Source organism: Micrasema longulum, unplaced genomic scaffold (genome assembly GCF_059751315.1).
Source record: "Micrasema longulum isolate JH-2025_06_02 unplaced genomic scaffold, ASM5975131v1 h1tg001613l, whole genome shotgun sequence".
Classification (NCBI taxonomy): Eukaryota; Metazoa; Arthropoda; class Insecta; order Trichoptera; family Brachycentridae; genus Micrasema; species Micrasema longulum.
Window position 1 is genome coordinate 123015 of NW_028278794.1, and position 18721 is coordinate 141735.

The window sequence follows — 18721 nt, forward strand, 5'->3', positions numbered from 1 at the left end:
ACTTACTTCTTAAAAAGTGTTACAAATTGGGAAGTTGCTGATAAATTGAATTCTCTTAGCGATCACAATCCCATTACTTTCACAATAAATACCAGCACTAAAATACCTCACAAACAGTCTAAAATCTTCAAATATCCAACTAAAAATGTGGACTGGAATTTGTTTAAACAAATAGTACAAAAAGAACTATCTGACAGAAAAGTCTCAAAAACAAGTTTCAGTAGTGCATCTAACTCTCGAGATTTAGAAAATCAAATTAACAATCTTAATCAAGCACTAACCGAGGGATGCAATTCAACAATGATACTAAAAAACAGTACAAAATATAGAGAACCCTGCCCCTGGTGGTCTAATGAACTAACTGCACTGAAAAAGAATGTGATAAAAGCTAAGCACAAACTACGGAATTCTGGAATAACTAGACGCGAAACCATTACGCTTCCCGCATATTTAAAAGCAAAAGAAAATTATAAGAAAGCTATTGCTGATGCCAAGATAGAATCGTGGAAAAAATATTGCTCAATACAAAACAAGGAAACAGCTTGGTCTGCTATATACAGGGTCCTAGCAAAGAATGACAACAAGAATCCTCCAATGTCTCTTAAAAATGGAGACACAGTTTTCAAAACTGCTGAAGACTCTGTGCAGGGTCTTTTGGAACACTTTTTTCCAGACGATGACGCCACCTCAGAATTAGTGCTGCACTCTGAAATAAGAAACGAAGCTCAACTTTCATCTATTGAACCAGACGACCCACTATTTACCAAACAAGAAATAGTTAATATACTACGGAATATGAGCCCCAAAAAAGCACCGGGCAATGACTACTTTACATTAGATATATGCACTAAGGTCACAGAACTATTTGAAACTGAAGTTTTAGAAATGTACAACGCATGTTTACGACTTCATTGCTTTCCTATCTGTTGGAAGTGCTCTAATGTTATTGCTATACCAAAACCTGGCAAAGTCGAGAAAAACGATGTTAAATCATATAGACCTATTGGGCTCATTCCAGTTTTTGGAAAGGTTTTGGAGAAACTTATGATTGAAAGAATTTCTTGGCATCTTAATAAAAAGCTAAGCCCAAAACAATTTGGCTTCACACCCCAGAAGTCTACCGAAGACGCCTTAAATGCAGCCATCAGCTCTATAAATGAAGGAAAAAATAGCCGCCAAATCGTCATAGCTGTCTCATTGGACATCCGTGGAGCCTTTGATCATGCTTGGTGGCCATTCCTAATATGTCAACTACGTCGAAAAAACTGCCCTAAAAATATTTTGGAACTAGTTATCGACTATCTTGAAAACAGAGAGGTCAAAATAACACACGCAGATATAACTAAACACAAAAAGACTTCACAAGGATGTATTCAAGGTTCAGTTTGTGGTCCAAGCTTTTGGAATATAATTTTGGATGATCTTTTACAAATAGATTTTGGAAATGGAATTAACATACAAGCGTTTGCTGATGATGTTTTTCTGACAGTCAGAGCTCAACTTATGTCTGAAGCCGAAGAAAGAACAAACTGTGCCCTTTCGACAATAGCTGATTGGGGAAAAAAGGTTAAACTTAACTTCTCAGAGGAAAAAACGAAAGCGATGTTAGTAACCAAAAGAAAAGAAACTCTTCCTAATTTATTCATGAACGGTGTAAAGCTAGCTCTTGCTGACTCTATTAGGGTATTAGGTGTAACTGTAGACAAGCATCTCAACTGGTCACTACATGTGGATAACGTCTGCAAGAAGGCTGCCAATCTTTCTGGAATGCTTGTGAGAGCGGCAAAACCAACATGGGGGTGCTCTCCTGCGGTAATGCAGCAAATATATTATGGTGCAATTGAACCTCTTGTTACATATGCGGCCAGCTTATGGGGTGAAGCGGTAAAAAAGAAATGCAATAAGAAAAAACTTGACAGCTTACAAAGACAATTTGCCATAAGATCTTGTAGAGGATACAGAACCATTTCACTCATCTCTGCTCAAGCTCTAACAGGATTTACACCGTTAGACCTTAAAATTCAAGAAAGGAAGGACATTTATAATGTTAAGAAATTTGGTAAGCTGTATTCCATTCCAGATGATCGCAAGTATCAAGGAACTGCAAACTATTTCGATTTACCTCACCCGTGCGAAAGGATTCCCGAAAATATTCTTTTACTTGACAAAGATATACCTCCTTATGCTCCCAACGAAATTAGAATCTTTACGGATGGTAGCCTGCTCGACGGAAAAGTGGGAGCGGCATTCGTTCCTTTTGAGAGTGATAAAGAATTACCAGGCAGAACATTTAAATTAGATAATTTCTGCTCAGTTTTCCAGGCTGAACTACTCGCAATACGAGAAGCTCTCGAATGGTTATTAAAGAAACCACCAGAGAGATGGGTTATTGCAAAAATATTATCAGATTGTCGTTCGGGCGTTCAAGCTATAACAGATACTCGGTCGGTAAATCCATTCATTGTAGATATTCAGAGTAAAATTAAGCATCTAAAAATAAGAGGGATGAACATTCAAATATGCTGGATAAGAGGACATGCTGGTATCGTAGGAAATGAGAGAGCGGATGAACGAGCAAGATCCGCAACTTGTAAAAGAACGGCACCTTTCTTCTCAGAATTTCCCCTTAGCTTTGCCAAACGCTGTATAAAACAAAATACGCAGCAGCGTTGGGAGGATCATTACCGCGCTTCTTCTGCAGGTAAAATCACTAAAATGTTTTTCCCAACGCTGGCTGATGCAGCAAACTTCCGTCATCATCACCAAAGTACTTTCGAAACGACTCAAATTTTTACCGGACACGGAGCTATGAGAAGTTATCTATATAGGTTTAAATTAAGGAATGATGACTATTGTCCATGCGATGATATTTCTTCACAGAGTATAGAACATCTGTTATTTCAGTGCCCATTTTTCAGTTTGCAACGCCATAATCTTGAAGCAGAATGCAGGAAAGATGGAATATCCTTAACAGATATCCACACTGTAGTAAAAAGTAGTTATCATGCGCCATTGTTCTTGAACTTTGCAACAATGGTGATTGGACTCATAAAGGTAATAAACCAAAATCAGTGATCGAACATCCCATTTCCAAGACAAACAAAAACTTTTTTTTTTTCCGAGTACCTTAGCCTTGTACATGACACGTAAGGCTACTAAATACAGGAGTCCAAATATATAAAAAAAAAAAAAAAAAAAAAAAAAAAAAGAATATGGTGTTGGAGCTATTTTGTCACATGTGATGCCAGATGGAAATGAAAAGCCTATAATGATGGCATCTAGAACGATGCACATACATGAACGAAGATATGCTCAAATAGATAAAGAGGCATTGGCGATAATGTTTGGGGTACAGAAGTTTCAGCAATTTCTATATGGAAGAGATTTCAAAATAATAACCGATCATAAGCCTTTGTTAGGTATTTTCAATGCAGAAAAACGAATGCCAGAAGTATTATCACCTAGAATGTTGAGATGGGTTTTGACTCTAAATAATTATAGTTATTGTATTGAGCATCGACCGGGAAATAAGATTGGCAATGCGGATGCTTTAAGCAGATGGCCGGTAGAACAAGAAATAAAAGAACCAGGAGATCCAGCAGAAGTCTTACTTTTGGAAGATACTCCAACAACATTCCCATACGATTGTAGAGATATTGCGGAAGCCACTCGTAAGGATAAAGTGCTATCAAAAGTATATTATAACGTATTAAAAGGATGGCCAGAAAACGTTGAACAGGAAGCTAAAGTGTATCATAAAAAAAGGGATGGATTATCTATTCAAAGAAACTGCTTGTTGTATGGTAGTAGAGTCATCATACCATTGTCAATGAGAAGCAATCTATTAAAATTATTACATGAATCACACGATGGCATCGTCATATCCAAAGCAATAGCAAGAAGTTATTTCTATTGGCCAGGGTTAGACGCTGATATTGAGAAAACAACGGGCAGATGTGATATTTGTCAAGAGCAAGGAAAGCAACCTAACTCAATCAAACATCAGTGGATTACACCAAGTAAACCATGGGCAAGATTGCATATAGACTTTTTCGGACCTTTTGCAGGTAGGCAGTTTTTAATTTTGGTAGATGCCTACAGCAAATGGCCAGAAATTAAAATTGCTAAAGACGTATCAAGTAATACAGTAATTGCTACGTTAAGGGATATTTTTGCAACGCAAGGGTTGCCAGAAACTTTGGTATCTGATAATGGTACAGCATTCACATCGGAGGTATTTGGTAGCTTCCTAAAAGAGAACAATATCAGACAGGTGAAGACAGCACCTTACCATCCAGCAACGAATGGACAAGCAGAGAGATACGTCCAAATCTTTAAATCAAAGTTAAGAAAAATGAGTAATTTACCATGGTCTGTAAAGTTGCCGCGAATATTATATAATTTGAGAACGACACCAAATACAAGCACAGGGAAAACACCCGCAGAAATGTTAAATAAAAGACAATTTAGAACAAGATTTGATAAGTTTCATCCACATGCAGATATTACTAAACAGACATTCCAAAAAGAATATAATCAAAATGTGGAAATACGTGATTTTAATGTAAATGAAAAAGTGTGGGCCAGACAGTACGGAAAGTCTAATAAATGGAGTAAAGGAGTTATATCAAAAATTATTGGTACGTCTAATTATGAAATAAAACTAGATAATGGCGACACACAAAGAAGGCATGTAAATCAATTAAAACATGGAGAAGACAATGAGGTCCAGGAAAATGCCAGAATGGAGGAATTTAAACCTCAATATAGTAGAGAAGAAGAAGAAGAGGAAGATGATATGGTGGAGATCCCTCCGCAGGAGAGGTGGGCAGATATTATAGGAATTCCAAGCACCTCAGAAGAAGCAAACATGCAAGCAGGGAAGGCATTGAAAAGAATGCGAAGTATAGAAGAATCGGAGGTAGCCCAAGGTAGTGACAAACTACCAAGAAATGAGGCACCGGAAATTAATATGAAGTGAAGAACATTTATGTTATGATTTATTGTTTTATTTGTTTATTGTGTTATTAGATTATGGTTAGCTTGTTACTAACTTAAATGGAAAGGTATGTTATGTATTATAGCAACACTGAGTAGGTACTTGTCTGGATAAATATGATCTGTGCATAAGTGTAAAGTCAAAGTGTTTTTACAACAATAATAAAGAGTACTTGATAATGACCCAACATGGGATAACTTAGTGTATCATTAATTATTCAAACATTACAGTATTATAGGTACTGCATTAAAAGATATGTCCGATTTTGGTGACATCACTGGGTTGTAATCTTTTTACTGTAGAAGATTTACTCAGCATACTAATTTCATAATATATACATTTGTAACACTAACTTTGTGATTTGTCATGTAAATAATTGAACTTCATATTTAGTTAGCGCAAAATCACTTAAATAAATTTTATATGCCAACCGGTTTAAGTGTTATCGCTTTTTAAGTTTTCCTTTTAAAGTGAGATGTCATTAAAAATGTTGGATTCTCTTGCAAGCAACCTCGCATCTCGGACGATGGGTAGTGAAAAATATTCCCATATATTTAAACATAAGTGCAACAAGTTAACAAATATTAAAGGAGTGAGCTGCGAAGAACTTGAATAGTCATTTGCAGCTAAACTTGCGTTGATATTCAAATATAAGTTCGCTACATTTATGAGAACGCTACATTGAAGTAGTCTAAGTACAAAAAAGAAAAAGAAAAAATTCAGATACGAGGTTGAGAAAAAAAGGAGACGATATTCAATGTGTAATATAAACATATTTGATATGTAAAATAAACTAATAATTTATTGATAAAATAAAGTAAGTACACAATATTCATAACCTTGACATCTATATCAAATGAAATTATAAGATAAGCATTAATTATTTATTTTGCACATCAATTTACTCAAGGTTGACGAGATCCCATAAACATTTGTTCAAATTACAAATGTCCTAATAAAGGCACCCCCATAAAGCTTGCAACTGCTTTAAGATTAAACCCCACTAGAGCATCGCTAGGCGTCAACAGCACCGCACTACACTTCACTTACTAATTGCACTACAGCTGAAGTAGCGCAGCAGTACGCGTCATTATATTAACCATTTGCATTCTTGATATTGAACAATATAGACGACTCCAGCGAAGATATTGTAACAGAGGATTTGCATTGTGAAGAGAGAAAAAAGGTAAGAAAAGATTCAGGGTGCATGATATTCCCAAATCACGCATTGAAGGAATATATTACATAGTCATTATCATCCACCGATCCAGACCTGATAATGCATAGGGCACTGCATTGGAACACCAAATGCACTCTATTTACTTAACTTTTACCTCAGAGTAGCCATTGAGTCAAAAAAATCGCCCAGGGCACACAGAACTGTATTCTTCATCTGCTTGGAAACAGATGAAACCAAATTTTAAAATGGAGTATGAGATATTTCATGCTCACCTACTTCAGGATTTCGGACAAAAAGTTCAATGATTTATTGTAAATGGTAGAGAATAACATATAAAAACAGGATACAACATTTAGAAGAGAATCCGAATTCAAACTGACTAGTGACACTGGCACTCACAGCACTGCGCGTCACGTCGCTGCGCTTCAAATTATTCTTCCAGAGGCAACTCTGCCGCGCAGAGCTGCGCAGTTTAGCACAGCTCTAGAGCTAGCGCGGTTTGTTTAATCCGAAACAGTGAAAACAATATTTATTTAAAACCATTTTTTTTTTCAAAATTAACAAACTAAGTATGCAAAGCAAATTAACAAAACTCTCAATCTAACAATTGAACTATTGGATATAGATATGAACATTGCTGAGCATACCAATATGGATGTTTCAGATTAAAAATCAGATTTCAAATTTAAAACATTAGTAATAATCCCTATCAATGGATGAAGAATTAATGTGTAACTGTGTTCATAGGTTATCACAAAACATTTCCAATTTGCCTATTAAACATAAAATCAGCATTCCTAAAATTATAAATAAGTACCGTAATAAACCATTCACACTGTAAAAATTTTTCGATAATTTTGCTTAATAAACGCTTGACTCACGAATGAAAGGTTCCGGGTTCGATTCCTGGTGAGAACACAAAAGTTGAATGTGATTTTTCTAAAAAAAAACAAATAATCTAGGGTGCCGACCCGATCCTCCAAAGATCTACCGATTTTGGGTGAAATCTACAGATCATAAAGAAATAAACCAAATACTCACTTTTTTATGTTTTCTGAGAAAGCTACTTTTTCTACTTGTCTGTTATAATTTTATTTATTTTTTAATTACACTACAAACTAAATACTCACTTTTTTCTGTTTTCTCCAAGAGATACTTTTTCTGCCTGTCTGTTATTACTATTGTTATCTTTTAATTACACCACAACAGGCCAGGAGGTCCAATTACAGTAGTGAATTGTAGCACAGAATAGTCAGGCTTGAGAAAAATCACATTTTGAATTTTTGTATTCTCACCGTAAATTGAACCCGGAACCATCCATTTGTGAGTCAAGCGTCTTAACAACTACACTACGGAGGCCGCCTATTATGTTATACAGGGTGTTCTTTAAACCCTGACACATCCGAAACCAAGATGATCAGTATGAACAAGAAGACATACTGGCACATGAAATTATTTTTTTTAAATGAATAAAATTTTTAAAAACTAAATATAAAAAATCAACAAATGGTTGCTTACTTCTGCAGGGGAGAAACGAGGAGGAGGGATTCTGATACTGTGCCCCACTCCCCTCATCTCTCCCCTGCAGAAGTAAGCAACCATTTGTTTATTTTTTTTTATATTTTTTTTTAATTCTTCATTCTAAATATTTTTTTTAATATGCTAATATGTCTTCTTGCCCATACTGATCATAGTGGTTTCGGATGTAACAGGGTTTAAAGAAACCTTGTATATATTACGCCTATATATATTATTATGAATACGACTTATCCCTCGGTTGTACATAATAGATACGTTGATTGGTTATTAAATTATTTTTTAAACGGAGATGTCATAAAAATTCAACATGTTTGAACAGAAATCAACCCATTTTATATAGCAAACATACCTTAATTTGTTTAAATATGACCACAGTTCACTATATTTTCACACCATAAACAAACTAACACAAAGTAATATCAATTATATTAATCGTATAACCTCAAATATTTGACATGCCAGCGTGCTCAATCGGACGCATGTGTATTCCACCAGTCCGGTGATGAAAGAAAGAGACAGCGCTCTACAAAACAATTAAGGACGCATGTGTATTCCCTTTACAAAACGACATACGTGTTCTACTATCACTGGCATCTTTAACATCGTACTGAACAACGAAAGAACATAGGGTGGATTCATTAATAATTATTTCATTTATCAATAGGTAGGTAAAAACACGAAACAGTACACCATGAGGCCGACTAATCTCCACTCGATTTCTTTTAGCAAAATTTTCTCCCGCGAGTGGAAACTAAATAAATGAAACCAAAAAAGAAAATAATTCATATGTGAACCCTAACTTGGGCCAAGTGAATTGGTGCGATACATCTCTTTTTTATACTTTCATTAATAACCTTACATATAATTGCTTTATAATATGGAAACTTCACTGGTTCGTTAGAGTTAAGTCTAACTGTGTAAAATATTAAACTTTGTAACTGTACTGTATGTTTCCTAAATAAATAAAAATAAATAAAGCATGTGAAACTGGCCCGTACATGACAGACCCAATCATTCATTTTTAGAATAATAATATATAAGATGTGCATATGTAATTTGAAGTACATGCAATAATTGATATCAAAGTTTCGATTGTGTTCATTGTAGAAAATACATGCATGTTAGTTTGTCAGTCACTAAAACTCCTTCCAAATAGTAAGGCGTAGTGTCCTAAAATTTGGACAGAATGATTCTAGGTCAATCGGACCCATTATTATATTTTCAAGCCAAACTTTTCACGTTTTTCTTCAGTATAAAATCATTAAGGGTAAGTCATAGCATTGTTAAATTTGGACACAAGATTTAAGATGATATCTTCAGGTCAATTGTGTTATTTTCGAGCCAATTTTTTCTCAGCCTTTCCCAATATAAATGTAGTCTCTATTGGTAAATCGTAGACATGAAATTTCGAAAAATTTCTTACTGTTCTGAAATTAAATTACCCAGCAAGGTATATAAAAAATAAAAATAACAGGACAAGGTTTTTTTATATTGAATTAAAATTGAGTTCGAATCGATCTTGCGTGAAACCGGGTAATAAAGCTGGTTTTAAAAATTAAAAAAAACAAATAAAAAATAGGATAACTGTGATTACTGTAGGTTCATAACCTTCCTGATAAACCAGAATTCACCCACAGCTCAAAAATGGTTTACTATAATGTTTTAACGTTAGATGATAGCGTATATGACATCCAATTAAATAGGAAATTTGGTAAAAAATCTCTAAGACTAGTAATTTTGTAAATACAAAATGGTCAACTAATGGAACTGTCAAATTAAAGTACTCCTCTTGCATGGTAAAATAATCTTGCCACGGGATACTCTTAATTAGAATATCGTATTTAATAAATCAATCCAGTAATACTTCTAGTCACATAAAAAGTGCATTATAAAACAAATATTATATTCTTGTCATCTGGAAAATGAGTCACGAGACTAAATGTAGAAAATTGTTGAGAAAAAAACACTTTCGGGATCATTACAATTATAGCATATTGTTTTAAATTGTAAACACATACACACCGCCTACAGTCTGTATTAAAATCAATAAGTTACAATATAAGATTTGTCAAATAGTATCTAACTCACCGCTATTTTCTAAGGAAGCATTGTACATTTTTATATGAATTATGTGTCATCGGGTATTTTCGCAGATACTGTTCTTTAAGTGGTTTTTGCTCCACTTAAAGCAATCGCTAAGACATTTTGCCTTATTTTTATATGTTTATTAATATGTATCACAGCCGTCACATTCAACAGCAAATCACACAACGAATGACAGCCACTGGGGTAGTTCTACATTATCTCTGATGACAGCAACTGCCAGTCGCCGCCAGTCTTCAATCGAATTGAATATTTCAATTTAAATATTGTAACGAGAGATGAAAATAAGTCTTCAATCGAATTGAATATTTCAATTTAAATATTGTAACGAGAGATGAAAATAATCGAATAAATTTACTAATCGGTTATGGTGGCTTCTAGTCATTAAAAAAATAGTATCCTGGGAGGTGTGTGGCCACTTTGAAATTAATGCATTCATGGAGGAGGCACAGATTTTACAAGATCTGGGCTCTGATTACAATAAGAAGTTAACAGAGTTATCTTCGACTGTCTATAAAGAAAAACCGACATATGTGTATGAAAATTAATATATTTGCATGAACATTTAAAGTATCTTCGTCGGCAACCTATAATTGAACATGTTTAAAAGAAAAAAATGTATGCATATTCTTCTTTTCGTACAGAAAATTTTATTATACATTCTAGGTAAAATTGAAGATAAATGTTAACTTTCCATTGTAATCGGGGCCCTGAGCACTAAGCCTCCTCGGGATCTCTAAATTATTTTAATCTTGAAAAATCTGTGGCTACCCCCCTCTCCCTCCTTAGAAAGCTGGACAGATATTTCGAAAATAAAATAATCCTTAAATCTACTACTGCTACTACCATCACGCCATTTCCCCGTAGGGGTAGGCAGAGAGAGTGGACCAGCACTCACGTTTATCCTGGCATACATTTCTAGCATCCTCCACATTCATACATCCTTAAATTAATATTACTATATTTGCAGTCAATCAAAGTTACTAACTTTCACATGATTGAATTACTAATTCATTCGCTAAGTGCAATTACTCACTAATTCATCTGTTCATTACTTTAGTTCAATTACTTATTCATTCAATAATTTATTCGAGTTAATTACCTCATTCGGACTTTCTTTCGATTATTTTCATTTGAACTAAATTAATCATCTCCAAATTGTAACTTGTATTGAACGGTATCGAATATTTTTAATCGAATCGAATCTCATAGGACATTACAACGGGAATGTGCAATCGCAGAAATAAGTTAAATTTTCCTGAACGTGTTCGGCAACTTACAACTTGCCAGAGACAAAATTTTATGATTCATAAAATAATTTCACGCTTATAAATTATGATACATACAATGATGCTCAGAATGAATTCTGTTCATGATTATAAATAATAAATTCGTCTCAAATTATGTTTTATATTTTTTTAATTTCAATAACTGCCACGAAATCTAAATTTTAAATAATACGTACACCCAGACTCTGAAAAGATTACTTTAGTCCCTACACCCTATTTTACTCACTCAAAATAGTCAGTTTTTAAAATAATGTTTAAATTAAGCTTTTAGCAACCAAACCATAGATTAGTAGGTATAGATACTGTATTCGCATAGTATTTTCCTATCATTTTACGACCATATTATTATATTATAAATATAACACATCTTTGTCTATGTTAAAGCTCTAAAAGGGTAAATAAATAATTACCTAATATGAAACTGTCTTCTTCTCACATTTATTTTTATTTTAAAAATCCGTTTAGTTAATTATTTTTCCGCTCATGTTTAGAACATCTCGTATATATCTATATACTTAGTTGAAAGTGTTTTCAATGCATTTTGGGGTGTCATTAAAAAGTTTTTTCTTCTTTTTTTGTAAACGTCTATCCCAAAAAAAAACACTTATTCTGCAATTCTTCGGACACAGTTAGACGTGACCCAGAAAACCGTGAAAATAATAATCACGCCAGTGTGCCAGAACGAAGAAGCAGAGGCAGAGCTGCATCTCGATGGATCGACCAGGTGAAAACAATGTCACGGGCTTAGAGTATAATTATCTAGAGAAACCCGCAAGCTCTATTGCATAGAACAAAAGCGTTCCAAATTTTTGGTTTGGTTTTAGTTTGGTTTTTAGTTTAACAACAAACGTGTAATGGACGATTTCGGTTAGCGCTTGCAATTCTCTAGGCAAGTACCTGCGGCCCGTTGTATTGTTGTAATCTATACCTAACTTTGTGGTCAATAATCATAGAATGGTTTTTCTCCGTGTGGACGACTTTATTAGGTTATTACTCTAAGGTCACGAGCGACCCTATATTGAGCTGTGGAGAGGGCGAAGAGCCGCGTAGGGAGGAGACGCATTGTCAATGGGATGCCTGGGGATAGTACCAACGGTCACGACCCTGAAAACTGAAGAACGACGGAGAAGAAGAATTAACACACAAAAAAACATTTTATAAAAGCAAACCGACAAACATTCAACAGATAATTATTGTGCCTACGTCTAATCGTATGGTCAATGTATATTTTTAAATAATGTGCATACATGCATATTTCTTGTAAACAAATAATTTGGACCGTTTTAACAATGATTTCTTATTTAAAAATAAAATCATAGATTATTTTGATTTCGATACTAATTACTATCATAAATTTTGTAAATATTTTGCCATCTGATCTCTGTAAAATATATGGTACATATTTGTGGTCTAGTGGAAATTTCATGCTATTTAAAATACAAAGGATTGCAACTTTTTGAAAAAAAAGCGTGTCTCGATTATTTATTATACAATAACAAGACCAAGCTCAATGAGAGAAAGAATGAAAAATTCCTTAAACCTTTGTCTATAATAATAATGTGGAGTTGGCTTTGGTAAAAACGACCTCAAACTACAAATTTTGTTGCGATTTTGCGCCTTGTTGCATACCATCGACGAACCGCCCCGAGAAAATCCATTAGGTGGAGGTGATAATTTTCCAGTTTCATGATAAAGCTACAATGGAAAACTATGGACCCTACAACACTAACCTCAATAATATGCATATAATATGTTATAACGCGTAATATCGGACCCAACAACATTATCTGATGTTTTTTTTTCTCTGTACCTATACACTTTTAGTTGTGTGATTCTTTAAAATGTGCGTATTTGTGAACGTAAAAAAAAACATTTACGTTTTTTGTATAGTTCGGAGTATTGGAATGCGATAAGATTTGGGCCAACATAAGACTATTATTTTTCGAGTAATTGGTATTTGTGATTCAATTTTGATACAAACGGTAATGAGATTTACGACATTTGGAATTAGAATCCCATTGGTGGTAATTAATAATTACGTTTGATGAAATGGTAATTTTCAATAAATATTATAAAACTGAAAATACACATGTCTGTCTGTCCGTCACAGCATCTGCTCCAAAACGGCGAACCGCAGCGACGTGAAATTTGGACATGTCATTTAAGGTAAATTTCGTAGTTCAACTGAAATACTTTCGAGTCGAATTGGTCTCGACTTCTACTCAATTCAGACTCAGTTTTTTTTAACAGCAAGTCATGGAGACATGAAATTAAAAATGGAAATGTAAAATGTAATTTCTAGATTAACGGCGATATTTATAACCCAAAATGTTTTATGCTGCTTGATTCTAACTCCATTTTTTCATGGTAAATCGGAGAAGCTTGAATCATGCAATTTTTAAGTCAACTGTGCTATTTTCAAGTTAAATTTTACTCGATCTCTAATCGATACGGGCTCAAACTTTTTAACGGTGAATTGTAGATCGATAAATTAGTATAGATTGCCATTTCTAGACCAATTTTTATTTTTTTATTTTCATGTCAAAATTTTTGACCCTGCTCGATTCAAACTCGATTTTTTTATGGTAGGTCGAAGAAACGTGAAATTCAACATTATTAATTGAAATGCAATTTCTAGGTCAACTGTACTGTTTTCGATCTGAATTCAACTCGATCCCTACTCGATACAGACTCAAACTTTTTAACGATAAATCGTGGAGACGTGAAATTAAGAATAAACGTGTAAAATGTCATTTCCTGATAAACTCCGATGTTTTTTTAGTAAGCCAAATTCGACTCGATATGATCGAACTTCTTAACGGTAAGATGTGGAAACGTGAAATTGAAGATCAACGCATAAATTGTCATTTCAAGATCAACCGCGATCTTCTCAAGCCAAAATTTTTGACCCTACTACCCTACAGGCTCGATTTTTTAACGATAGGTTACAGAATACTGAAAATTAAAATCAACACTTGAAACGCAATTTGAACGTCAACAATTAAAAAGTATAATTTGACTCGACCTCTACTCGATACATACTCAAACTCTCAAACATTAAGTCATGGAGACGTCAAATTTAGAAGAAATATGTAAAATACTATATCCAGGCAACCTTGCTGTTTAAGAGCCAAATTTAAGTCGGGTCGTACTAGATATACAGACTCAAACTTTTAAACAATAAGTTGTGGAAACGTGAAATTAAGAATCAACATGTACAATGTCATTTCCGGAAAACTACGATGATTTTTTTTCAAGCGATACTTGACTCTACCTCTACTGGCAAGAGTCGAACTTTCTAACGGTAAGTTTTGGAGACGTGAAATATTATAATGAACGCGTAAAATGTCATTTCCAGATTAACGGCGCTATTTTATTGCTAAATTCGACTTGGTCTTTCTCGATAGACTCAATATTTTTAACGTTAAGTCGTAACGACGTGAAGTTTAGAATTAACAAAACAAATTCGTTTATTAAATCAACAGTGCTGTTTTCAAGAAAACCATTTGGTATAAAGTTTATTTTTAAATGTAAATCGTAGTGACTGGAAATTTAGAATCAAAATGTAATATAATTTTTTACATCAACCTAGTTTTAGTATTGAGGCTAAAAATTTTCACGGGCTTTTTCGCTATAAAATCTACATTTTCAACGGTAGAGGTAGCAAAGTGAAATTTAGAACCAACAGTTAAAATGGCTTTGCTAGAGTGCTTTATTCAAGCCAATTTTTTTTTGTGTTTTTGGTATGAAAAAAATCATTTTATCTATAAGTTTTCAACGTTCCAGAAAATTAAAATAAATTTTTCAACAACCTTGTTTGTTTTGAAGCCGAATTTTTCTTGGTCTTTTTTGGTATAAAATAAAACACACTAAAAACAAATTATTGTAGTGACGTTAAACTTCAAAACAGACCACTATTTTAAAATGAAATTACTAAGCTAGCTTACACCTAGGTACACAAAAAAAAGTAACAGGACAATACTGTTTTTGAACCAATGAAAATTGATTTTAACTCGATCCTGAGCAAAGCCGGGAAACAATTTTAATTTTAGTATAAATTACAACAATGCTATACTTGTTTTTGTCGATTTTAGGGGTATTTTTAATGAGAAATTGAATTGTGTTTTCTTAGAACACAAAGTAAAAATTTAACACATATTCAAACCAGCATACTCGTATGCTACAATTTAATGGGAACATTCTTTGATAAAAATAACTAGTCATCTTTATTTAATAACAAAATTTTTTAACATTAACCCAAAATCTGCGCTTAACCTTAAATTGAAATATTAAAAAATAAAAACGAGAAAAGTTTTTGTGACATCCCAAAATAGAAATATAAAAGTTACTTGGCTTTAACTGGAAACATAATCAATAGAAAAACCAACTCAGATTCTCTCTTTAGATTGCGGTTTATCAAGACAATCTTAGTGATTTTGGTGTAGATCCTATTTCAGTAAAGTAGCGCTTGGGGTTCGATATATATTTTTTGTGACACAATTCAATGAAGATGATTAAAAAAACAGTTTTCCAGAACGTAAGACAAGAACGAAGGAGACAGTACATTTCGTATATTCCAGAAAAGTCGCCGGTTTTTTTTTTTTTTTTTTTTTTTTTTTATACGCCGTCGCCGGTTTTGGATACGTTATAAATCAATAAAGGATAATATATCAGAAGACATTGTTACATAAGAATCATAGCAGCCTTTCGGTTATATCGTATTTTTTATCAACTAATTTGTTTTGTTAATAAAACGTTCTCTGTCAACGACATTTGTTATTTCTGCGTAGCGCAATTAGATTTGATTGACCTACAATATCCAAGAAAACAAAGCAACTAGTTTCTTTATATATTAAAATATGTTCGGTTTCTTTTTGCCATGTACTTCGGTCGTTTCTTTTAAAAGACTTAAAAGTCAATAAGGCTGAACCTCTACCAACCTCCGAACTACAAATCTTTCTCAAAAATTTAATTTAGTAGACGTCAAAAGTTATTTATTCTCTCTCCATATTATATTACACTTTCACAAAAGTTGTAAAATTTTTGCTTTGAGCTACAGCCGCATCCGCAGCGGGTTTAATAGTGCCCCCGAATCCGACGCTATCAGCGGCTAGACGGCGGAATTTTTTCTATTCTACGTGATAAACTTAAAACCTTGAAATTTCCAATGCAATTTTAGATTAGAAGGTTTTGTTCTGATATTTGGCTGCTTTGCGAGTCCGATAAGTGCTTTTAGGATGTGAGTTGCTAAAATAGATAGAGATATTAAAATTGTTAAACCACATTTATGACATAAACTCCAAAAGTAATGAAGAGTTAATATTTACTAACTAATGAAAATGTCTTCATACACTACTAATGGGTAAGACGTCCAATGAAAAAAAAAATCGTTGAAAGAGCCACCGGCGTCAGAAATATATTTAAGAGTGTCTTTGTTATGTGCCGTGGGATGTTGAGTAGCACTTTGTAAAGTAATTAAATCGCCGTCCAGTCGTCAATAAAACAGGGTCGAAGATAGTGAATTACTTTATTTGATTTACTTTCAGAAAACAACAATGATGTCTCCAACTACACTCGTTGGTTTACTGTTACATATAATTAATATTAGTTAAAATTATAATTCGTCGTAGTCACGACGTACTAAGTAGAAATCTAATCTTGAATGTGTCCACAGACTACAGATATCCTGGAATCAATGTATGCCATTATAAAGCGTACATTTTCAGCAAATGGAGGGGATGATGGTATGTTAATTTAGGAAGGGTTCAAATTGGAGCATCGCAAGGTACATCTAAATAGCCAATCTTTAGACAGACAATATTGTCCCTTGGGACATCCGTCCCTTGCAGATGAGTGCATTAAGATAGATATAAATTGACAAATGGGTATAGACTACGACAAATAAATAACCCTTGGCTAAAATAAAAATGTCAAGCCAAAGATCAAAATATCATGAGTTTGATACCGTATAAATGATCACGGTGTGGCAAATGGCACTCAAAGGGGTTGATCGTAAATATAATAAAAGGCAAAAGGTTTTCAGGTATACGACATCTATAAAAAATATTGAAATATGGCAAAAAGTCTCCATTTCCGTGGTTTCAAGTGTGAGAATCAAACAAATGATGTATTTTTTATAGAACTATTATGCAAATTCATAGGAAAATCAGAAAACATTAAATTAAAGTTTTAGGTATTTATAGAACAAAGTTCAGCGTTTTCCTCCAAAAATTGAACTATGTTGCATCTGGATACACATATTAAGTATAATATTATTTCCTACGTTTGTTTTTAAAAAAAACCGTAAATGTATTTTTGTTTAAAGAAAAATGCACAATAATTATAGAAAACTGAAAAAAAAAATTCTGGATAATTATACAAAATAAATACTAATCAATTATTGATTACCAAATCCATTAACGAGGTATTTTATTCGATAATTCTAATTCAATAAATAATCTTATTTGCCAATAAATTAGTGACGTTGATATTATTTTTGTGTGTAGATATGAAATAAATTACCCGCCTAATAAATCTAAATGATTGATTTCATTATTACTTTTAGGTACGATAATCAATGGATGTCAGCATGCGTCGCACTCCGGGTATAAACACTAATTGGCTCACGATTGCAACACCAGGTTTACTTTTTTTATAGTGCTATTACTAGTGCCAACTGTTCCTAGATATTGTAATAAATATGTCAAAAGGACACTGCAATACGCTATACTTACCTAAAATATGTAACATGTTACCATAGAATTAAGAATAGTCCAGAAACCGCATACGAGCATCAAACAGAAGGCGACTCAACTACTCTTATAAGAGTAGTTATACGTTTTGACCCATTAGTTTCTTTTTAGACGTCGCTCAGTACGCAACTCCTGATTTGAATTCAACTATGCCGTGTTGTGTCGTTTTAAAGTGTAGAAATACTGCTAGGATCTTAAAGAAACGGGATGGCATCACATTTTATGTGTAATTAGCAAGTTAATGTGTAAGGAGCAAATGCATTACTTAAAAATTTAATTATTTTTCCATCTGTCAGATTTTCGAAGAAACAAAGTGGAAATTTCGTTAGTGTTGCCGGGGTAGTAATTTTTTTTATCCTACTTTGCTCATCTAATGAGGGAACTAATGAAAATTGGACCTCGGATTAAACAACGCCGTGGTGAACATTTGACCGACATTATCTTTAAAACATCAAATATTATTTAACATGATATAAAAATATCCATTTTATGTCAAATAAAATGTGTTTTATATTTTAAGTTCATTAATTCAATTACTCTTTTTTAATGACCCTTTACCTATCTACTCTGTTGTTTCAATCAATGTTTCCGCGTGTACAATAAAATTTTAGAAAAATTGCTCTTTTCTTCACCTTACATTTGTGTTATGATTATATTTTTCCCATCAGGCAACATTACGCGGCGACTTCACGAAGGCACGTGGGGAAAAGTGGGGGGATTTCGGGACACAGTCCGATGTATTTATATATGATTCTACGCTCCTTCTGGACTATTCTCAATTCTGTGCATGTTACCTTACAATATTAAGAATAATGAGTTAAATACGGGAGTGAGACGTATGCTCAAATTACAGCCAATG

General features: G+C 33.5%; 1 protein-coding gene across 1 annotated transcript in view; it reads right to left on the minus strand.

The window, feature by feature from the left end:
* Window positions 1–10056, minus strand: part of LOC148274618 (polyamine-transporting ATPase 13A3-like) — a 35843-nt gene extending 25787 nt beyond the window's left edge. The window contains exon 1 of the mRNA XM_088236874.1: window positions 9807–10056. Coding sequence (XP_088093000.1) covers window positions 9807–9834 — 28 coding nt within the window. The 5' untranslated portion in view covers window positions 9835–10056. The remainder of the gene's footprint in view (window positions 1–9806) is intronic.
* Window positions 10057–18721: the final 8665 nt, after the last annotated feature.